General features: G+C 38.8%; 1 protein-coding gene across 1 annotated transcript in view; it reads right to left on the bottom strand.

Moving 5' to 3' along the window:
• Nucleotides 1-7,925, bottom strand: part of LOC144438080 (coactosin-like protein) — a 7,964-nt gene extending 39 nt beyond the window's left edge. Inside the window, exons 1-4 of the mRNA XM_078127110.1 lie at nucleotides 7,852-7,925; nucleotides 4,403-4,485; nucleotides 3,580-3,737; nucleotides 1-75 (exon numbers count right to left, since the gene is read on the bottom strand). The exon at nucleotides 1-75 is cut by the window's left edge and continues 39 nt beyond it. Of these exons, the coding sequence (XP_077983236.1) occupies nucleotides 1-75; nucleotides 3,580-3,737; nucleotides 4,403-4,485; nucleotides 7,852-7,925 (390 nt within the window). The remainder of the gene's footprint in view (nucleotides 76-3,579; nucleotides 3,738-4,402; nucleotides 4,486-7,851) is intronic.
• Nucleotides 7,926-25,042: the final 17,117 nt, after the last annotated feature.

Genomic DNA, 25,042 nt, shown 5'->3' with positions numbered 1-25,042 from the left:
AAGTACTTTTGTGATTTTCTCCAGTACCAGTAGATTGGGCTCAATTTCATCCAACAGGAATTCTTTTCCGAAGTGCTGCAAAAAAAATAGCCGTGGTTTTTAGAGACATACCATCACCAATAACTCTCTACGTGTTTTAAAACGTACACAGTTGCAATTTTCCGCAAATTTTCGATTCATTTTTCCAAACGGAAAATTATAACAAAAATGCACATAAATCGAATCATATTATCTCTGATATCATGATATGTTATCGCAATAAACACAAACCAACAACGACAGATCTATCAACAATAAACTCAGATATTAAAAACTCCACTCTACTCTACTCTACTCTACTCTACTCTACTCTACCCAACACTACTCTACTCTACTCTACCCTACTCTACTCTACTTTACTCTACACTACTCTATTCTACTCTACTATACTATACTCTACTCTACCCAACACTACTCTACTCTACTCTACCCTACTCTACTCTACTTTACTCTACACTACTCTATTCTACTCTACTATACTATACTATACTCTACCCTACCCTGGTCTACTCTACTCTGTTCTACTCCACTCTTCTACTCTACTCTACTCTACTATACTATACACTCTACTCTACCCTACAATACCCTACTCTACTTTACTCTACTCTATCCTACTCTACCCTACTCTACTATACTCTACTCTACTCTACTCTACCCTACTCTACTTTACCCTACCCTACTCTACTATACTCTACCCTACTCTACTCTACTCTACTATACTCTACTCTACCCTACTCTACTTTATTCAACTCTACTCTACCCTACTGTACTATACTCTACTATACCCTACTCTACTCTACACTCTACTCTACTCTACTATACTCTACCCTACTCTACTGTACTATACTTTACTCTACTCTACTCTACTCAACCCTACTCTACCCTACTCTACTCTGCCCTACTCTGCTCTACTCTATTCTATTCTACTCTACCCTGCTCTACTCTACTCTAGTCTGTTCTACTCCACTCTTCTACTCTACTATACTCTACTCTACTTTACTCTACTTTACCCTACACCACTATACCCGACTCTACTCTACTCTACTCTACCCTACTTTACTCTACTCTAATATACTCTACTATACTGTACTCTACTCTACCCTAAACTACTCTACTCTACCCAACTCTACTGTACGCTACTATACTCTACCTTACTCTACTCTATACTCTACTGTAATCTACTATACTCTACCCTACTATACTCTACTGTACTGTAATATACTCTACCCTACTCTACTCAACCCTACTCTACCCTACTCTACTCTGCCCTACTCTACACCACTCTACTCTACTCTACTCTACCCTACACTACTCTACTCTACTCTATCCTATCCTACTCTACCCTATACTCTACTTTACTCTAATCTCTCTGATCTACTGTACTGCACTGCACTGTACTGTACTGTACTCTACCCTAAACTACTCTGTCTACTCTACTCTACTCTACTCTACCCTACTCTAATCTAATCTACTCTACCCTACACTACTCTACTCTACTCTACTCTACTGTACCCTACTCTAACCTACTCTACTCTACCCTACCCTACTCTACTTTACTCTACTCTATACTCTCCTCTAATCTACTCCACCCTACTATACTCTACTCTACACTACTGTAATGTGTTATACTCTACTCTACCCTACTCTACTCTACTCAACCCTAATCTACCCTACACTACTCTGCTCCACTTTACTCTAATCTACTCTACCCTACTCTACTTTACCCTACTCTACTTTACTGTACTCTCTCTGATCTACTCTACTATACTGTACTCTACTCCTCCCTAAACTACTCTACTCTACTCTGCTCTACTATACTATACTCTACTGTACTGTACTATACTCTACTCTACTCTACTCTACTCAACCCTACTCTACCCTGCCCTACTCTACCCTTCTCTACCCTACTCTACCCTACTCTCTCTGATCTACTCTGCTATACTGTACTCTACTCTACTCTACCCTAAACTACTCTACTCTACTCTGCTCTACTATACTATAATCTACTGTACTGTACTATATTCTACTCTACTCTACTCAACCCTACTCTACCCTGCCCTACTCTACTATACTCTACTCTACTATACTCTACTCCACTATACTCTACTCTACTATACTCTACCCTACTCTACTCTACTATACTCTACTCTACCCTACTATACCCTACTGTACTCTACTCTACTATACTCTACTCTACCCTACTATATTATACTCTACTCTACCCTACACTACTCTACTCTCATCTACTCTACTATACTCTACCCTACTATACTCTACTACACTCAACTGCACTCTACTCTACTATACTCTACTCTGTTCTACCCCACTCTTCTACTCTACTCTACTATACTCTGTTCTACTCCACTCTTCTACTCTACTCCACTCTTCTACTATACTCTACTATACTCTGTTCTACTCCACTCTTCTACTCTACTCTACCCTACTCTATGCTACTCTAATCTACTCTACTCTACTCTGCCCTACTCTACCATACCCTACTTTACTCTACTATACTCTTCTCTACCTGTTTCTACTCTACTATACTATGTTCTACTCCACTCTTCTACTCTACTCTACCCTACTCTATGCTACTCTAATCTACTCTACTCTACCCTACTCTGCCCTACTCTACCATACCCTACTTTACTCTACTATACTCTTCTCTACCTGTTTCTACTCTACTTTACTATACTATGTTCTACTCCACTCTTCTACTCTAGTCTACTCTACTCTACTTTGTTCTACTCGACTCTTCTACTCTACTCTACTCTACCCTACTCTACGCTACTCTACTCTACTCTACCCTACCCTACCCTACCCTACCCTGGAAAGAACTTGTGATCAAATCCCCTTGTGTGTGATTTATAAACAGTATAAAAAAAGTATAAACATGACAAAATCCTTTTGTATGCATTATTGAGCCACATATTACATAAAACCAATACATTTTGAGTGTACCAACATAATGCATATTAAAAATACTATTTTTGAGGCCTGGAGTGAACAAGTATTGTAATATTATAGCGGTCGAAACTTCCTTGTCTCGTAGAAATACATATTATACGGGGGGGGGGGGGGGTTAAAGTAAGTTTCTTATCTAGCCATAACAATGTAACAATAGAATTTGTATCATATTGTATTGCATTGCGTTGTATTGAATTGTATTGTATTGTATTGTATTGTTCTGTATTGTATTGGTTTGTACTGTACTGTACTCCACTGCACTGCACTACACTGTATTGTATTGTATTGTATTGCATTGTATTGTATTGTATTGTATTGTATTGTATTGTATTGTATTGTATTGTATTGTATTGTATTGTATTGTATTTTATTTTATTGTATTTTATTGTAAATGAAGCATTTGTTATGATAACTGAATATATTATAAAGAATTGTCTATATCACGGACACCTTCAAATCTCTCCTGGAGAATGTAGTTATCAAATCTTTTGAATTCACTGATGGGAAGTTAATTTTATTCGTTCTTTGAACATTTCTATAAACTATTTGTTTATTTGAAGCACGACACATACTTACAGACCAGATTTGTTTAACAAAAGCTTTGTCCGTACTGACTTTAGCTTTCAACAATGGAGACACCGATGGTCCTATCCAGGTAATGAAGGCGAATTTAGCTCTTCTGCTCATCTCATCACCAGTTTCTACACGTAGGTATGCATATACCCGGCTATCCTCTGCAACAGAATAATTACCAACGTTATGGCATTCCCTGATACAACTTCTGGTGAGACAATATATGTCCATCTAGACACGTAATATTACACATTAAGTACAGTGTAACAGTTTCAACATGCAAAGAAGCACACAGAAATTGTTGACCACACATGAATAAAATATATTAAATATTTTCTCTTGTCTAAAATGTTTCGTGGAAACTACTCTCCAGTAATGGAAATTATTCTGTTATTTGGTAACTTATCATCTAAGTCTGTAGTATGTCTGTAGTATGTTTAGTAGTCCAATGGGGATATTTTAACAAACAAACAACAAGTAGTAGTAGTAGTAGTAGTAGTAGTAGTAGTAGTAGTAGTAGTAGTAGTAGTAGTAGTAGTAGTAGTAGTAGTGGTGGTAGTGGTGGTGGTAGTAGTAGTAGTAGTAGTAGTAGTAGTAGTAGTAGTAGTAGTAGTAGTAGTAGTAGTAGTAGTAGTAGTAGTAGTAGTGGTAGTAGTGGTGGTAGTGGTGGTAGTAGTAGTAGTAGTAGTAGTAGTAGTAGTAGTAGTAGTAGTAGTAATAGTAGTAGTAGTAGTAGTAGTAGTAGTAGTAGTAGTAGTAGTAGTAGTAGTAGTAGTAGTTAAAAGCAATTCATGCAAAAACGTAATAATATATGGCTTGAACATACTGGTAAATTTTGCATGCAACTCGCCAAACGATGTTCCAGTACCATCAATAACGATTTCTTTCCCATCATAGTTTAGTGCTGCCCTGTTGAGAGATATATAGACAGGCAGGGAGGTTACGAAAAATAGTCTTGCAGTTGGCCATTATGTGCATATGTCAGTGCCATTTGACTCCAAGTCTTGTAAATTGCTCCAAGAAAAAATGAACCAGATGTAAACTGAATGCCTTCCGTGTGGCAAATCCTTGGATATTTGTTCCTAAACTCATTACCTCTAAGTTTTAGCTATCATACATGATATACACTTTAAATGGTAATTAATTAAACGAAACTATATTAAATTGCTTGCTTCCATACTTAAGCTATCGCCTAATTACCAGCAATCTTTAAATATGCAAATGAATCATTAAGATTGCTACATCAACAAGCTTTATAGGACACATGCACGTAATACTAATATATGTATTATACGACATTATGTGTGCATTTTCAAGATATCGCCTAAGTAATTATTTATTTGTTATTGTTTTTTTGTATTTGATATTTTCTTTACACTGCCCTCTAGTTACTTTGCTTTGATAGTAACGTTGTCACATTCCTGTGTCTACGGTGTCAGACTCGACTAGCATTATGCTATTTTTCTGACTCCCATTACCAAACTATCAACCTGTATTTACTTTATTGTGCGAACTGTAAAAAAAAATCTTATTATGGTATAATATAATAAAAAATCACGAAAATCATTAATTATGCAATTTGGATTATTTAGTGCCTGCCAGAGGGTTGGCACTCTTTACCAAAAGTTTGAAAATGCCCATTGCCGAAGGCTTAGTAAAGAGTGGTAGAGAATACCAGTTCGATTACAGGTATTAACTTGTGATATTGCCAGAGTGCATGTCTTATCAATGTCTTTACACCATCCACACATTCGTCCAATAATTCATCACAAGTCATTCATCGCCATTCGTGATCGATAGCAAGTTTTTCTTTCATGCTGCATTTCCAAACTGCATACTTGCAGACTGAATGGAATTTATTTCCACCAGAAACATAAGATAATAACAATACAAAAAGAAAACATCATTTTAATAAGAAAATGTTTTGATGAGAACCATGGAAATAGTCCACTTGAAACTAATCTAGTCTATAGTCCTGGCAAATATGGGAAATAACTAAATACAAGGTGTACGTATAAATGATATATAAATAATCAAATACACATACTTATTTACATTTGTATACATAATATTACACATGAACAATACTAAACAAAGAAAAACGTCATAGCAGTACCAAACAACTACGACAACACACAGAAAAGATATTTACATATTCACAGCAATGATGAAATAACAATCAATGAGGAAAAAGGTGTGACTTTATTGATTTCTTAAATTCATAACGTTTATGTATGTTCGTAAGTGTATTTGGCAGGGAGTTCCATTGTTTGGTTAAAGCATATTTGAAATATTTCCGACATGTTGTAAGGTTAACATTTTTAAAGGGAAGGTTACAATTGAGGACTGATATGGTAGGGTAGCTATGGGGTGGACGATTAGCAATGTAGTGGTTAAGGTTATGGATATAGCGGTTATTTTGTAAGTCATATACAAACATATATGTTTGGAGCTTACAGAGCTTCTAGTAACCAGTATTCGTAGCTGACTGAAATGGGGCGCAGAAAGTGTCTGATAATCTGACAAAGTTATAAGTCGGATACCTTTCTTTTGTAGGAGTAAATTAAAAGTGGCTCAAGTAATGTACAGTACAGTAACTAAGATGGGGAGAATTAGAGTGTTTTAGAGTAGAACATGGGTGGAACCTTGGGACATAATGGCGAATTCGAGAGATAATTCCGATTTTGGGACTTTCGATTTACTTTTTTTTCAATGTGGATTTCCAGTTTAGTGGCCGAAGACACACTCTCAATGGGTGTGCCACCAATGCCTAGGTTTCCCTCAGTGAAAGATATCGTCTAGAGAGTTTTAATGACCATATAGTTAGTTTTGTCAACGTTAATTGTTAGTTTGTTAGCATTACATCACTGGATAACCTTTTTAAAATGACCATTGAATGTGTCAGCAGATTTGTTAATTAATATCGTTGATATATATGTGAGGAAGAGGATTGGTCCAAGTATTGCCCCCTGTGGTTCCCAACACTTCATTTGTTTTGGATTAGAATTGATACCATCTATATTAAAGACCTGTTGTCTATTCCAGAGAGCGTTTAATTAATGTGTGTTAATGGATGAGAGATTATATATGAGCTGCATCAATGATTAATTTCGGGGAATATTGTCACAGTATCCCATAGCTTTCCTTGGATCCATGTTAAGGATGATTTAACCTGATACTTTTTTATATTTCAATGGACATCTCATTACAATTTGCATGCCAGCGTCTTACAACGTTAGCCAATGACGCTGCAATGTTCTCAAGTTGAGAGAACACCTGTTTCTAAAACCATCGGCTACTGTTGCAGTGTCTGAGCAATACCACAATTTTTGATTGGTGGAATCTAAAGATTTGCATATAGAATTACAATTGGTTTCAATGACGTTAATATTGTCAAAAGACTAATGAGTCTGTATTGTTGTTTAGGTCGTGCTCAGTCAGGTTAACGTCCGTATTTGCATATGAAAATCTCGAGGTTAACGAGGGGATCGTAGTTGACCTTCGGTATACGTGCTTAGGTGAAAACCCCATTAATGCACTACTGGTTTGTATAAAGTGTGTTTTAACTAACATAGTCTCCCAAAATTATAGATTCCATGTCTTTTACAGACATATAGTTTAGACATTTCTCTAGGCTATCAAGAAATTCCTGAATTGGTGTATTAGGTTTTCGGTAAATAACACCGATAACTATCTTCTTTTCAATAAGTGTTTCAACGAAAATGGACTCACAGTGACACATATCGACGGTGTTAATGCGTATAAAAGACAATTGCTGTTCTACCATCTTGTGAATGTGCACGATTGCAAATGATAAGTTAAGATAAGTTGAAATAAATATAGAATACAAATCATGAGCAAAATTTATTTCACTATTTGTGCTAATTAAAAAAAGGTCAATTTTCACGGTTCCACCAATCAGATTTTTCTAGAAAGTGTTGCTCAGCATAAAATCCCAAGTAAGGTATATTTCTGTTACAATTATGTCCGAGTTTTCGCTAGATTTCGCTAGATTGACTATACGCCATAACATTGATTGACTTATAGAATCTTCAGAGAAATCACAGAATATTTCACAAATCTTCATTCAATGACATGAAAAATATATCAGTCACGAATTACAAACAGGTCGGATATGATTTAGTTTTATCATGAATAACGGAAAATAAACAAATTGAACCTTGGGATCCCCTCCCACTTTAGCAGTGGATGGGACTCGAGTCCACTAACTGCACATATTGCGAAAATAAAAAATAATAAATGCCACTAACTCACCATATAATGTCGTTACTGTCGCTTCTGACCGTTTCGTATGCATCCGATGCAGCAAGTTCAGTGTTACTTTCCATGCTGAGAATAGCTACTTTACACGGTAATAGCACAAAGCATTAACAGGAGGACAGTTCGAAGGTTTTGGTATGCTCTGTGGCTTTTCACTAGGTGAATACTACCGCGACGAGTCTCTATCTCACTGCTTTATCAAGGTAGATGACGTAACCCTCTTCTCATGAATATGTATTATTGTGTTTTAATTTAAATAATAAAGGCGGTATACCAGGCCCTTTCAGATCCTTATAAGATGAAAAACACTTTGTCATGATATGTTTGAAGGTTTGATAACTACATCGCCAATGTGTAGTGTGCTAATATGCGAGCGTGTCCGTGAATTAGATATTTTCGATAGAATACAGTCAGCTAATTCATAGCCAGTGCTTCATATCGACTGTTACATTGTTATGGCTAGAATTTCAGCATGTTAAACACAAATAAGAAACTAAATTTAGCTCCCGCTTTCGTATAATATGTATTTCTACGAGATATGGAAGTTTCGACCTGTATAATTCAGCAATACTTGTTCACAACAGACCTCAAAATAGTCCCGAAAATTATGTTTTTGCGTTGTATTGGTACCCTCAAAATGTATTGGTTTTAATAATTCAAATTTATTCATGTTTTCTGCCATATGTAGCTCCATAACGTACGCAGAATCACTGTGTCGTGTGCTTCCCAGTTTTATCTAGGGTCACAGTTGGGTAGAGTAGAGCAGAGTTGAACAAAGTAGACTAGAGTAGAGCAGAGCAGAGTAGAGTAGAGGAGAGTAGAGCAGAGTAGAGCGAGCAGAGGAGAGCAGAGCAGAGGGGTAGAGTAGAGCAGAGCAGACTAGAGCAGATCAGAAGAGCAGAGGAGAGTAGAGCAGCGGGGAGTACAGTAGAGCAGAGTAGAGCGAGCAGAGTAGAGGAGAGCAGAGCAGAGGGTAGAGTAGAGCAGAGCAGACTAGAGCAGAGGAGAGTAGAGTAGAGCAGAGTATAGCAGACCAGAGAAGAGTAGAGCAGAGCAGAGCAGAGCAGAGCAGAGTAGAGTAGAGCAGAGCATAGTAGAGTAGAGCAGAGCAGAGCAGAGTAGAGTAGAGTGAGTATAAAATGACAGAGGAGAGTACAGTAGAGCGAGCAGAGCAGAGGAGAGGAGAGCAGAGTATAGCAGAGCAGAGTAGAGCAGAGCAGAGGAGAATATAGTATAATAGAGTAGAGCAGAGCAGAGTAGAGCAGAGCAGAGAGGAGCAGAGCAGAGGAGGGTACAGAAGAGCGAGTAGAGCAGAGTAGAGTAGAGCAGAGTAGAGTAGAGAAGAGTAGAGCAGAGCAGAGTATAGTAGAGCAGAGTATAGTAGAGCAGAGCAGAGTAGAGCAGAGCTGAGGAGAGCAGAGTAGAGCGAGTAGAGTAGAGTAGAGTAGAGAAGAGTAGAGTAGAGCGAGTAGAGCAGAGTATAGTAGAGCAGAGCAGAGCAGAGTAGAGCAGAGCAGAGGAGAGTAGAATAGAGTAGAGTAGAGCAGAGTAGAATAGAGTAGAGTAGAGTAGAGTAGAGCAGAGTATAGCAGAGCAGAGCAGAATAGAATAGAGTAGAGCAGAGCAGAGTAGAGCAGAGCAGGGCAGAGCAGAGAAGAGCAGAGCAGAGGGGAGTAGAGTAAAGTGAGTAGAGTAGAGCAGAGTAGAGTAGAGCAGAGCAGAGCAGGGGAGAACAGAGCATAGCAGAGCAGAGCAGAGCAGAGGAGAGTAGAGTAGAGCGAGTAGAGTAGAGCAGAGTATAGCAGACCAGAGAAGAGTAGAGCAGAGCAGAGCAGAGTAGAGCAGAGCAGAGTAGAGTAGAGCAGACAGAGCAGAGTAGAGTGAGTAGAATATGACAGAGGAGAGTACAGTAGAGCGAGCAGAGGAGAGCAGAGTAGAGCAGAGCAGAGGGGAATAGAGTATAATAGAGTAGAGCAGAGCAGAGTAGAGCAGAGCAGAGTGGAGCAGAGCAGAGGAGGGTACAGAAGAGCGAGTAGAGCAGAGTAGAGTAGAGCAGAGTAGAGTAGAGAAGAGTAGAGCAGAGCAGAGTAGAGCAGAGCAGAGCAGAATAGAATAGAGTAGAGCAGAGCAGAGTAGAGCAGAGCAGGGCAGAGCAGAGAAGAGCAGAGCAGAGGGGAGTAGAGTAAAGTGAGTAGAGTAGAGCAGAGTAGAGTAGAGCAGAGCAGAGCAGGGGAGAACAGAGCATAGCAGAGCAGAGCAGAGCAGAGGAGAGTAGAGTAGAGCGAGTAGAGTAGAGCAGAGTATAGCAGACCAGAGAAGAGTAGAGCAGAGCAGAGCAGAGTAGAGCAGAGTAGAGTAGAGCAGACAGAGCAGAGTAGAGTGAGTAGAATATGACAGAGGAGAGTACAGTAGAGCGAGCAGAGGAGAGCAGAGTAGAGCAGAGCAGAGGGGAATAGAGTATAATAGAGTAGAGCAGAGCAGAGTAGAGCAGAGCAGAGTGGAGCAGAGCAGAGGAGGGTACAGAAGAGCGAGTAGAGCAGAGTAGAGTAGAGCAGAGTAGAGTAGAGAAGAGTAGAGCAGAGCAGAGTAGAGCAGAGCAGAGCAGAGCTGAGGAGAGCAGAGTAGAGCGAGTAGAGTAGAGCAGAGTAGAGAAGAGTAGAGTAGAGCGAGTAGAGCAGAGTATAGTAGAGCAGAGCAGAGCAGAGTAGAGCAGAGCAGAGCAGAGCAGAGCAGAGCAGAGCAGAGCAGAGTAGAGTAGAGCAGAGCATAGTAGAGTAGAGCAGAGCAGAGCAGAGTAGAGTAGAGTGAGTATAAAATGACAGAGGAGAGTACAGTAGAGCGAGCAGAGCAGAGGAGAGGAGAGCAGAGTATAGCAGAGCAGAGTAGAGCAGAGCAGAGGAGAATATAGTATAATAGAGTAGAGCAGAGCAGAGTAGAGCAGAGCAGAGAGGAGCAGAGCAGAGGAGGGTACAGAAGAGCGAGTAGAGCAGAGTAGAGTAGAGCAGAGTAGAGTAGAGAAGAGTAGAGCAGAGCAGAGTATAGTAGAGCAGAGTATAGTAGAGCAGAGCAGAGTAGAGCAGAGCTGAGGAGAGCAGAGTAGAGCGAGTAGAGTAGAGTAGAGTAGAGAAGAGTAGAGTAGAGCGAGTAGAGCAGAGTATAGTAGAGCAGAGCAGAGCAGAGTAGAGCAGAGCAGAGGAGAGTAGAATAGAGTAGAGTAGAGCAGAGTAGAATAGAGTAGAGTAGAGTAGAGTAGAGCAGAGTATAGCAGAGCAGAGCAGAATAGAATAGAGTAGAGCAGAGCAGAGTAGAGCAGAGCAGGGCAGAGCAGAGAAGAGCAGAGCAGAGGGGAGTAGAGTAAAGTGAGTAGAGTAGAGCAGAGTAGAGTAGAGCAGAGCAGAGCAGGGGAGAACAGAGCATAGCAGAGCAGAGCAGAGCAGAGGAGAGTAGAGTAGAGCGAGTAGAGTAGAGCAGAGTATAGCAGACCAGAGAAGAGTAGAGCAGAGCAGAGCAGAGTAGAGCAGAGCAGAGTAGAGTAGAGCAGACAGAGCAGAGTAGAGTGAGTAGAATATGACAGAGGAGAGTACAGTAGAGCGAGCAGAGGAGAGCAGAGTAGAGCAGAGCAGAGGGGAATAGAGTATAATAGAGTAGAGCAGAGCAGAGTAGAGCAGAGCAGAGTGGAGCAGAGCAGAGGAGGGTACAGAAGAGCGAGTAGAGCAGAGTAGAGTAGAGCAGAGTAGAGTAGAGAAGAGTAGAGCAGAGCAGAGTAGAGCAGAGCAGAGCAGAATAGAATAGAGTAGAGCAGAGCAGAGTAGAGCAGAGCAGGGCAGAGCAGAGAAGAGCAGAGCAGAGGGGAGTAGAGTAAAGTGAGTAGAGTAGAGCAGAGTAGAGTAGAGCAGAGCAGAGCAGGGGAGAACAGAGCATAGCAGAGCAGAGCAGAGCAGAGGAGAGTAGAGTAGAGCGAGTAGAGTAGAGCAGAGTATAGCAGACCAGAGAAGAGTAGAGCAGAGCAGAGCAGAGTAGAGCAGAGTAGAGTAGAGCAGACAGAGCAGAGTAGAGTGAGTAGAATATGACAGAGGAGAGTACAGTAGAGCGAGCAGAGGAGAGCAGAGTAGAGCAGAGCAGAGGGGAATAGAGTATAATAGAGTAGAGCAGAGCAGAGTAGAGCAGAGCAGAGTGGAGCAGAGCAGAGGAGGGTACAGAAGAGCGAGTAGAGCAGAGTAGAGTAGAGCAGAGTAGAGTAGAGAAGAGTAGAGCAGAGCAGAGTAGAGCAGAGCAGAGCAGAGCTGAGGAGAGCAGAGTAGAGCGAGTAGAGTAGAGCAGAGTAGAGAAGAGTAGAGTAGAGCGAGTAGAGCAGAGTATAGTAGAGCAGAGCAGAGCAGAGTAGAGCAGAGCAGAGCAGAGGAGAGTAGAGTAGAGTAGAGTAGAGTATAGCAGAGCAGAGCAGAATAGAATAGAGTAGAGCAGAGCAGAGTAGAGCAGAGCAGGGCACAGCAGAGCAGAGTAGAGCAGAGCAGAGGGGAGTAGAGTAAAGTTAGTAGAGTAGAGGAGAGTAGAGTAGAGCAGAGCAGGGGAGAACAAAGTATAGCAGAGCAGAACAGAGGAGAGTAGAGTAGAGCGAGTAGAGTAGAGCAGAGTAGAGTAGAGCAGAGTAGAGTAGAGTAGACCAGAGCAGAGTATAGCAGAGCAGAGGGGTGTAGAGTAGAATAGAGTAGAGTAGAATAGAGTAGAGTAGAGTAGAGCAGACCAGAGGAGAGTAGAGTAGAGCAGAGCAGAGCAGAGTAGAGCAGACCAGAGCAGAGCAGAGTACATAGAGTAGAGGAGAGTAGAGTAGAGTAGAGTAGAGTAGAGTAGAGTAGAGTAGAGTAGAATAGAGTAGAGTAAAGTAGAACAGAGTAGAGCAGAGCAGACCAGAGGAGAGTAGAGTAGAGCAGAGCAGAGTAGAGCAGACCAGAGCAGAGTAGAGCAGAGCAGAGCAGAGCAGAGGAGAGGAGAGTAGAGTAGAGTAAAACAGAGTAGAGTAGAGTAGAGTAGAGCAGAGTAGAGTAGCGCAGAGCAGAGTTAGGCAGAGCAGGGTAGAGTAGAGCAGAGGGGAGTAGAGTAGAATAGAGTAGAGCAGAGCAGAGCAGAGCAGAGTATAGCAGAGCAGAGCAGAGCAGAGCAGAATAGAGCAGAGGAGAGTAGAGTAGAGTGAGTAGAGTAGAGCAGAGGAGAGTATAATAGAATAGAATAGAGCAGAGCAGAGCAGAACAGAGCAGAGGAGAGCAGGGGAGAGTAGAGTCGCGCGAGTAGAGTAAAGTAGAGCAGAGTAGAGCAGAGGAGAGTATAGTAGAGCAGAGCAGAGAAGAGAGTGTAGCAGAGCAGAGGAGAGTAGAGCAGAGTATAGCAGAGCAGATGAGAGTAGAGCAGAGCAGAGTAGAGCAGAGCAAAGCAGAGCAGAGGGGAGTAGAGTAGAGCAGAGGGGAGCAGAGCAGAGGGATAGAGTAGAGCAGCGCAGACTATATATGTTATACAGGTCGAAATTTCCATATCTCGTAGAAATACATATTATACGAGCAGAGCAGAGCAGAGCAGAGTAGAGCAGAGGAGAGGAGAACAGAGGAGAGTAGAGTAGAGCAGGTGTTTACTATCAGAGTTTATCATTGGCAGATCTGTCGTTAATGGTTTTGTGTTTATCTTATAATAGCAAACCATGATATCACATAATATGATTAGGATTATGTGTAGATTTGTTATCATAGTGCGGGGGCATATGGCAGATTTTTGGGTTTCGCGTGAAATTCATGTTAATTTTTGCCAACATATGTCATTGTGTTCCCCATCATCTGAGCAATTAAAAATATATGTTGGCAAATTTTATTTCAATATTAAGGGTAATGTTTGCAGCAATTTCATAAATGATGTAAAATCATGGTTTTCTGTATATTGATGGCAAATTAAAATATGTGAACTGTACGATTACTTTATATCTGTATAAATGTACTTATGGGCATCCTGTAGACTATAAACTTGTAGTATGTTGTATAATTTTGCCTTTTAATCACAATATTATAAATTCTGGCTTCTTTATTTGCATATCATTTGCATATTATGTATGATGCTTCCAGTTTATTTGATTTCCTGTATTGTTTGATGTTGCTGATTGCTATTCTTTCAATAATGTACGCCAACCATGAATTATTTCAGTTACTATAAATATTCTGGTTGGTTTTTATCTTTTAAAGCACTAGTAAGTCAAAACCTTGACTATGCTTCCCCAGTGTCTTCCCCACATATATACGAATAGGGATATTGCATTTTTGGAAAAAGTGCAGCGTCGTTTCACCAGGATGATTCCGCAGCTTGGTGGCTTGAATTATGAGGACAGTTACGCATATTGAAACTGAGAACTTTAAAAACTAGATGAATTAGAGCTGATTTGCTGGAAGTGTATAAACTTTTCCATTTACATATTCTCCTTGATCCAGTTGTATTTATCAAAGTATCTACTTCGACAACAAGGGGATATAGATTGAAATGATTTAAAGACTGATCCAGATTGGATATACCATAATATATTTTCAGTCAACATGTTGTAAACATTTGGAACAGTTTACCAGAAAGGGTTATTGTTATTACTACAGCAATTAAATCATTGTAATTACTTAGTAATTATTTTAATCCAGATTGGATGTACGTAAATATTTCTCCAGTCAATATATCATAGACATTTGGAACAGTTTACCAGAAAGGGTTATTGTGACTACATCAATTAATCATTTTAAAGTGTGTATTGATAACACCTCAGAAAGTAAGTGGACTATAAAAGCCTCAGTGGCTTCCTTGCCCATGTACATTCATGAGTACATGCATCGTAAAAAAATAAAGGCATTCATTTATTGCAGAGAACGACCCTTGCCAAATTATATGTCATTTTGACCAATTTCGCGTATTGGTGTGGCTTGTTATCAAGTGTACATACACACATTAAAAATCTGGCATCTGGTTTTAATACGTATCTACACATGTAGTATTGAATCCTGGGCAGGTACATTCTACACAGGATATAGAGTCCAAGTTTAGGTCTACACAAAATTTGAAATTTACCTCTCAATATTAGCATACAAGTTACATAATTTGGACCTCTTGCAAATATTAGATAGAAAAGAAACATCACTCAGTAAAACACCTTTAGAAACCTGAAACTCTGAGTGTTTTACCCCCATTTTGACCAATTGAGATACTTTCTAGAGCAATGGAAAAAGTCAATATGGCAGCTACTTTAGAACGTTTTTGTTATTTGTTCTGTATGCAGTTCTCCCTCTATGTTCTGTAGAAATATCATGTTAAAAAGTAAATGAATCGTTGTTAAAGGCATTTCATGAGTGCTTATTAATTTCCCACTTTGCAATGGTGTCAAAATGAGATAGACTTAGTCATGAAGTTGGCATGTGACTACTTATTCCCAGCAATGAAGGTTATTTGTGTATGAGAATTACCAAAAGATGTAAAAGGGTACATTCCATGTTGTTTACGTTGAGGATTTGAATGTCAGATTTTCTTTGAGTACTAAAACACGTGGAATGGTAGCTAACAGTGCAATAAAATTTGATTAAAGATACTATTTTCTGGTGGGCTGGTGGTTGGGGTTGGGTGGTACATTAGAATGTGTTTCTGCTGTTACTTTCAACCTTTATTCATGACTGACCAAGAGGAAGTTCGTTGCGTAATCGAATGTAAGAGTGCCTTCACGCTGAATAACTAAACTAAATATGCATATATTCATATTGTTCCTTTGAAATATTATAAAACATATTCTTCAGATACTGAATTTATCATCTTTATTTTATACTACATTGTCCTTTATTGTTTTATTTTAGAATTTCGATGAAATAACGTAATCAAATGTAACAGTGGAGAACACGTCTATTCATGTTGTTCCTATGAATTGACATGTAACGCCATCCAAATAGCTATACTAGTAGAAATGTAGACAATGCATACGACATAATGGCGTGAGTGAGAGAATAGACAGTAGTTTTGAATAAAAATAATTGGGTCTATTCACTCGAATACATAACTTTGTATAGTAACGATTCAATTGATTCCCCCTATGCTATTGATCAACAATATGTTTATATCAGATGTAAACTAAATGCCTTCAGTAAAGGCAAAACTTTGCATTGCTGCTCCTTCACGCCTTATCGAAAGAAAAATTCTGTGCTACCAGACATGATATTGCATATCCATTAGTTACTACATCAATAAATAAAACGTAGCTTTGGAACTCATTTTTCATATCCTCTTCTGTAAAAGTTGAGTTTGCTGTATTTTCAATCCACTGTAACTTTCACTAGAGTTTAGTTCACTATACGATATGTCATATTTGACCATGTCTTTCCACCGGGGTAAATCGTTAGCAGAGGGTGTGTACATGTGGTGAGTATGAGACGAAGTGATACCTTTGACTTAATTCACCTCCGGTGACCTCTCCCCTGGGGCTGTGAAGTCAAAAGTATCACTTTGTCTCGTACTACCCCTTGACAGAGATGATAGTTAGGTGGGTCACAGGTAGGGTAAAGGTTGGGTAAAGGTGGGTAAATTTGACTTTTCGTATAGTTATCCTCAACTGAATCTCTGCCAGTAAAATCAATTTAATACTAGGCAATAATTTTGAAAAAAAAATTAATCAGGTCTACCACTCAAGTAGTTGTTTAGTCAACTATTTTTGTCCTTGTTACCACGTCTACTCAAATAAAGCCTACCTAAGAGTACCCATTCATTCTCATTCAGGCTACTAGCCTACCATCCACAGACACCACCACGATCTAGCCCTATGAGATTCGCCAAGTTTTATTACAAAAGGGCGATGGATATATTCACTTGTTTCAAAGATGGTAAATGTAATTTGCTAGTTAAATTTCAGTGATTGTACGTGTATTAATGTCGTACAGCTTGGTGTAGTTTTAGTGGAGATTCGACTAACCCTGGGCTTCGCATCACTGTTTCATAGCTGACCCCCACAGGCTACCTGTTCCGAATATATGCATGAACCGTTTATTGTTTCGATACTGAGAGGTATGACATGCAAAAATATACATGTACTAGTATACAATATTTTCTCTATTTTATCGATTAAGTAATATATCTATTGCGATCAGAAGTGCATATTTTTAATCAGCTCACACATCCATATAACACCAGAGGATGAGTGCATCTTTAAGTGTGCATTCTTAAGATCTAGCCTAATTACTGAAAATCACTAATTATGCAAATAACTAATTACAATTTCAAGCTATACGTATTATCAAACTTGATGACACATGCACCTTGTTATCATTAATGTATGTATTAAATTGCATTTAATTTAAAGTATGCATTCTTAAGATATAGCCTAATTATTGCAAAACCATTAATTATGTAAATAACTCATTAATATTGTAAAGGATAACAATATGGTTGGATAGGTAACTGAATAAACATTCTGCTAATGAACACCTATACATAGCATGGATCAGATGTGTGGATAAACATTTTAAAAAACGATAGTTGTGCTACAATGCCATTGGTGCTATTTTTAATTATAGATTTGGAAAATACAAATTTAAGATACACACACGTCAATAAATTTATACAATGTTTCATTTTCTAAAGTTCCATACATACCGGTATTTAAACAGTCATAGATTTGTATAAGAGGTCACTTGGTAGACTGAAGTTCATTTGTAGAAACTGATATAGTATATATACAGCCTGGTGTCACTATTGAATGACCTAGATTTTTACTTTACAGATGTGTAAATAATTTATACACAACTTTAATTGTAGTACAACTCCACAGTGTATGTATTAACTTGTAAAGCATTTATCCAAATGCCTAACCATCCATGTTGTTATCTTTTAATTGTACATCCTCGCCCTTATTCATTTGGTTGTTGTTTTGGACACGGTCTTGTTGCTAGGCATCTCTGTGTTAAGATTTGAATGTTCATCTACTTTTATGTATATATATATATATATATATATATATATATATATATATATATATATATATATATATATCCATCCCAATTGTTATTTTTCACATATACAAAATTTTACTGTTGTTATTGGCATGGTCTTATTACTAGACACATGTGTATGTCCTTTTAAAATGTTTATCCACTTGCCTGACCATCCCTGTTATTAGCTTTGCAATATATATCCTCATTTGGAAGTTGCTATTGGTGTGGCCTTGTTGGTAGGGCCAGGCATATGTAACATTGTCCATTTTTGTATGTTTATCCACATATGGCCCTTAATTCTATGTTTGCCATTGTAAAATCTTTAAAATGATTGGTCTGTGAGTCAGTTAAAAATTTAAAAATTTTTTTTTTTTTAAATAGTAAGGTTATGATTACTTGTTGGTGATACTTCCAATTCATTATCATATTTTAATATTCTGAATGACTTAGAAATGGCAAGTAAAGTCAGAAGGAACATTTGAACTGTTTGTTTTATTGAATTTGCCCAAATTTCAGCGATAAACAATAATTTTCTTTCAGTTACGCACTCATGAGTTTCCTAACCCTGCCATAGAGGTCGTCAATTTAATTTTTGTCATCTAATTGAAGACATTTAGGGTCGTTTGGGTCATGAGAAACAGAATTAAGGCTGCCCTTACATATACCTAATTACTGTTGTTATCTTTACAATATACATAATGTTCTGATTGTTGCTATGGACATGGTCTTGTTGATAGGCATATTTGCATACATGTTTTGATAAATTTTTTGCCTGACTAACCAAAAATGTTGTTATCTTTGCAAAATATACTGGCATTGTTGGCTGTTGCTAAGGCCATATCAATGGAAGTTGACTATAATCATGGATTCATGGGTTTCCATTGCCTAACCAATGGTTAAGAATAGGGTCTTGGGGCCAAATTTTATTTTGAAGATAAAAATTGCCAACATGTATTTTTTATATGTGGTTCTATAATTACGTAACCATATATGTTTCATAAAATTAACACGCTTCTCACACGAAAACCCATATGCCCCTGCACTATCACTTTCAATTTAAAAAATAATGAAAGATTTTGCAAAACATTGCAGCTATGCAGGTTTTTAAAATGCGCAGAGAGTTAGTTAATGGACTAAGTCTGTAAAAACAGGGACTCTTTTTATTGCAGCAATACGGAAAATTGAAAATAAAATACGAAAAAGAATCATGTTTGATGAAATGGAGTACAAAGGAGAGTGATGAAAAGTCTAGAGATATCAATCTTTTCACCTATTGTATTCAGTCATCACCATTTTCACCAGTTATAGAAAATATTCAAATTTGAATGATATTCCTGAATCGATGTCGTAAAGTAATAAAATTCACAGTCCAGGTTGAAGAATAAGTGTATGTGTATACCAAGGAATGTGGAACATATATGTCTCTCTGTCTGTCTCTGTCTGTCTGTCATGGGTCAATACAATGTGGAACGTCTTCACGCTTTGGAAACATCTTCACAGCTTCAGAAAGGGTAATTTATCTGGGTAATTAATGGTGACTGGAAGTCCTGAACAATGGTTTTTTACCTTCCGTAAGGAAGGTTATAATATACCGATGAAGTCTGTCGAAAAAACGGCTGCATCAATTCGAACAAAATTTCGTAGACATGTTCCGTACTGGTTAGGTTTTGGTAATAATCCGATGAATATTAATGACAAATTTGAGTAATTAATCGATCGAACGAGTATAAAGTTGGCATCAGATTCAGATTCAGATTCAGGTAGCGTTATCTTATGAACGTTATATTGAGCGTCAGATGGCCTCAGATCCGATTCTGAATCTCACTACTGAGAAAGACTATGTTTTCAGGGGTTTCATACCAACCTTATTTTGTGTGTTTCCCTTGGATCTGCACTCTGCATTGGCTGCACAAACATGATGAAGAAGAAGACCGAGGCAGGGTATTTAAGTGATTTAAACTCACCAGGAAACATTTTTTTCTTGGCCTTAAAATAGGTTTACAATGAGCACGGAGTTCACAGACAGGTGAAATATTTATCATTTTTTCAATTTCGTCAAATATGGACTTATCATTTTCAAATTTCACACACTGATGCACAGATGAATAAAGAGAAATCGTGTCAACGGTTCTGCTAACTTCTTGGACGACAGCTAAAAATTTACCCTGTTGGAGATAGTCAAGGACCTGGACTATGCCACCAAAGAAGCCGAAGGTACTGAGGGGTCCGGGAAGAACAGAAATAAGGATAGAAGAGTTGATGAGATGCTCACAACTGACCAAGAAAGAACCGACCTCCAGGACAAAATAATCCAAGATGGCGACCTGCAACGTGCATTGATGCTACTGAGTAAGGAGCGATCGGAAGTTACGATGAAACTGCTATTTTCTATCAATATAGCTATAGCGAAGATAGACCCAATGAAGAAAATGCTTGAAGAAACTAACCAAAAGGGGGAGGACATGGAATCCTCACTAAATCAAGTATACGAACGAGTGGAGGAAATGGAACAACTCTCGGAAAATCGAACCATAGAAATAGACGCCCTGAGAAACAAAGAGAAGCAGTTAGAAAAACGAATGGAAGATAGTGAGGAAAGGAACGAAGATCTTGAAAACAGAAGCCGAAGAATCAATATCAACTTCATGAATGTCCCTGATGGGATAGAAAAAAGGGATCATAACGGGTCATGCTTAGACTTTATACAACACTTCATCACAAGCCATATGAAAGTAAGAGGGATAAACGAGCGAGTGGCCATACAACGTGCACACAGAGTGCCAACGCAACCACTACATACGGGAAATCCGAGACCCATAAAAGCCACCTTCGTCGATGCCAACGTTGCCAGAACAGTACTATTAGCTGCTCCGGGATGCCTGAAAAAAAATAAGTTCGAAGGGAAAGACATTTTCGTCACTGACGATGTTTGCAGGAAAATCTTGAATGAAAGAAAACGACTAATGGTGTACCGGAAAAAGTATCAATCTGAACATCCAGTCAAAAAAGCTACATCGCATGAAAAGTACCCGCAACGTGCATGATGGAGACTGAGGACGGACACATGAAGCCAGTCAATGTGAAAGACATTACAGGATAAAACGATCCATGACATTGTGTTTTTATGACGAAGCCATTAAGCTGAAACGTACCACAGGCAAGGCCACTGGAAGATGCACTTCCAGGGGCCCTGCTACAGCCTCAGGGCAAAAATTTGGTAAATCCAGTAATACATGGAGCAGTCCATGCAGCAGAACATTACCTTTGAACTCAGTCTCTTACTTTTTTTGCGTTTTGTTTATGACTTCGTTTAGTTGTTACATTGTTTATGAGAAAATGGGTAAAGATTTTTATTCACTGTGTACACACAAGGAACAAAACAAGAGCAAAATATGGACACACAATTATCGCTAATGACTTTCAACACAAGGGGACCCAGGGAATTCAAAAAAGGAAAAAAATAGCTAACTGGATAAATGATAAAAAATATTGATGTAATTTATTTACAAGAAACACATAGCACTCCGGCAGACGAACCCATATTGTTTAATATGTTGACTTCAATGAAGTAAAACAAAAGCCCAGGAAATGACGGCATAACCATAGAATTCTATAGGGCTTTCTGGCCATTGGTAGGAAAATTACTGGTAGATTCCTTGAATTATGCATTTGAACATGGGGAATTCTCTGTCTCACAGAGACAGAGCATGATCACACTAATAGAAAAAACCGGACGGGATCGCTTGATGCTAAAAACCTGGCACTTAATTTCTTTAATGAATGTAGACATTAAACTAGCTTCAAAATGCTTAGCAAAGCGTCTTGAAAAAGTTTTACCAGAGTTTAATAATTGGTCCAACACAAGCAGCGTTTGTGAAGGGCCGCAACATCAGCGACTATGTAAGGCTAATATAGATAAAATTTATCAGTATACCAGAGAAACCAACATAGGAGCAATACTTTTCGCCATAGATTTCGAAAAAAGCATTTGATACTGTGAGCTGGTCCTACTTATTCAAAGTTTTACAGAAGTTTAACTTCGGCCAAAACTTCCAACAATGGATAAGAGTGTTGTATACTAACAGTGAAAGCTATGTAATGAATGGAGGATTCAGCACAGGCTACTTTAAATTAGGAAGGGGGTGTAAGACAGGGAGACCCATTGTCTCCTATGCTTTTCATTCTCGTTTTGGAAACTCTCCTGGTTTCAATACGGTCAAACAAAAACATTTCTGGCATCACCATACTGGGGGAAGAAATTAAGGATGCTGCCTTTGCAGATGACATGACTTGTTTCGTGTCAGATGTTGAGTCTGCTGGGGTGCTATTCAGGCTGTTAAACAAATTTCATGGGTGCTCAGGCTTAAAAATTGATGTGGATAAAACGCAAGGGGTATATACTAATAGCTCGTGCATATATTGAGTTCACTGGTCAAAACCTCTTGTTATACCATCCCCAGGGAGTGGTTTATTGCTTAAGTATACTAGTATTATGACTTGTACATTTAAGAAAGATACCCAATAAAATACTATAAATACAAAAAAAAAAGAAATCGTGTCTTTTTAGATTTTCTATTAGAAGTTTAGGAAGTATTACCTCGAACAGTCTCCTTTTTACCGTGTTCTTTTCCGATTTCTCTCGATAGCAAACTACCGCTGTTTGTTGCAAGGCTTGTACTAGCTCTGTATCTCAGGATATAAATACACTCTCACATATTTATCAAGTGTTAATGTGTGTAGTCAAAATATGGAAAATAGACCAAGCCTCGCCTCGCCGACAAAGGAAATTTCGCGACAATGTATCAATAATGGTGACCTATACATTGACCTCTATATAATTAGTGTACAGTGAGGGCGCTGTACTACAGGGCGCGCCACTCAACAAAATCTTGAGAATGTGCAAATTAAACTGGTGGTTGGACAGAAGGAAGTTCAACACGCACATGCCATATCCCGGGTATGTAGGGGATCACGAAAGCCGAATGAAGTCGAGGATGGCAAGCTTTCCTGTACTGAGAATAGGAGGCGTGGCATGCATTTGAACAACATTTTTGACGACTAACTTTCATTGGGACTTGACGAATCACAGATATAGAGCTAAATTTCTTGCATACATCCTTACGGAAGGCATTCAGTTTAAATCTGGTTAGATTATATATGAATTGATGATAATGTATAGTGTAAGCATTTTAACCACAGACAAGTTTAATAGAATAAATACAAATAACAATCCTCTTTAATACAGTAAACACAAACCACAGAACTATTCCGACCCTCAGCATACAATGTTTACATGCAGTCATCGTACAGGCTGTAAATTATGATGGACAATAAGTTAGATGTTTCTCCTACTGTCCGATGCTGTTGAAATGCATTTCGATATTAACAACAACAGATCGATAACGTTAACAGGTGCTTATCTTACATATCAAACTTTAGCTGAAAAATGGAGCTTGTGAACTTGTAGTGAACTCTTTCTATTATTGTGGCTACAGTGAGCTGATATTAACTATTATATGCTTAATACCACTTAGCCCCAGAAAGCTGACCAGTTGACCTGCTTTGAATATGTGATGAGCAAATTAATATTTGGAGAAGATGCAGCTATGTAATTCAAGTCTACACCACAAATGGGGATATTTCATTAACAAACGTGCCTTGCTGTTCCTTTACTTGGAGTTTAGCCAACAAAGATCTGTTTAAAGTGCTGTATAATGATGATCGCTATGATGATCGCTAGGTGAAGTAGAATGTTAGTGTCTGCTTGTCTTCATGTGGTGCCCAACCAGTTTTGGCGCCAGCTTTAAAGAACATATTCTCAATCACTTCAATTGGCTCATCCATGTTATTGGCACGCAAGATCTTCAGCAGGTTAGTAAAATTGCTTTCCTTGAAAATCTCCTCGTTGGTAGGATTCTCCTGTTCCACTGTCTTCTGTTCGTCAGCCTTGGCTGCTGTCTTCTTCAAATAATCAAAATCTGATTTTTGATGGCTGCATTCACTACTGCCCTCAGATCTAGGCCTTTCGGATTTGGTTCGTTTTTCTTCGGCCCATCTTTTACACCATTCATCCAAGATGTACCCAACAACGGGTATCTTTTCTTCATATAATCGATAGAATAACTCACCCCATTCTGTGCAATTTTCTGTAATACCCATAGCTTTTGACAATAGCCTTAGTCGAGTACAATAATGTAGGTCGAGGGCGTTGAAAAAATCTTCTTTTGCTGGCTGCAACATCCATTTGACATCACACGAGTAACCATATCGTTGTATAAAGGTTTTGTCATAGCCTCGACAAAGAAGCCTGGTAACGTCGTCCTCCTCGTGCAGTGTTTTCCCATCGTCTTGTGCCTCGGTAATCTGCTCCACTGAATAGCATCTAACTAGTTCCGGGTCGATATAGCCTCCAAGTGTATCACCACCTAGGATTAGTTTACCAACTTTGGTGTTGGGACAAGTGATTTCCAACACATCATCTACATCCTTTGATACCATTTCAAGAAATTCGTGACATTTACCATTGTGGTTTTCACTCTCGGCTCTGACAAAGATATGGATTGCCCTCCTATCATGGGTCATGTATACAAGGCCCTCTACTTCCTTCGATATATTGACACCATTTCTCCAGTTGCTGGTAGGACCATCAGTTTCAGATAAATGCTTATGCAGGCGACTCTGCAATTTTGGAAAGAAACCAGCAGTTAAGCTATCAATATCACCAACGCACTGGATTCGTCTTCCATAGTAAATTTGCCTTGAGGGACAGACTTGCCATTGATCTTCGGGCATGTCATCTCTAAGGAGGCCTGGTATTAGAAACGTCTGCCTGGTATCACTAGAACTGTAAGCTGACTGAGTTGGGAAGACGATCTCAATCTGCTCAAGGAGATGGAAGAGCAATTCAACATCAGATGTTTTGCCCACGACTTTCTTGATGTCCTCTCTGCTGTACAAATACTTCTCTGTTAACTTGCTACTACACTGGTCAAATAATTCAGCATATAACATTGGACCAATAACTCTGTTACAAAGCCATTGCAGGTCTAAAATAATAAAATCATCACAGCCAGGCTGTTGTTGTGTAATAAAGATGATCTATAGCAAACAAGAAAAATAAAGGACGAAAGTTTAAATAAACATAATGTGTGGATGGATGGATGGATGGATGGATGGATGAATCAGTGGATGAAACAGTGAAACAT

The sequence above is a fragment of the Glandiceps talaboti genome, chromosome 7 (genome assembly GCF_964340395.1).
Source record: "Glandiceps talaboti chromosome 7, keGlaTala1.1, whole genome shotgun sequence".
Taxonomy (NCBI): domain Eukaryota; kingdom Metazoa; phylum Hemichordata; class Enteropneusta; family Spengelidae; genus Glandiceps; species Glandiceps talaboti.
This window is presented reverse-complemented; position numbering and strand designations above follow the sequence as displayed.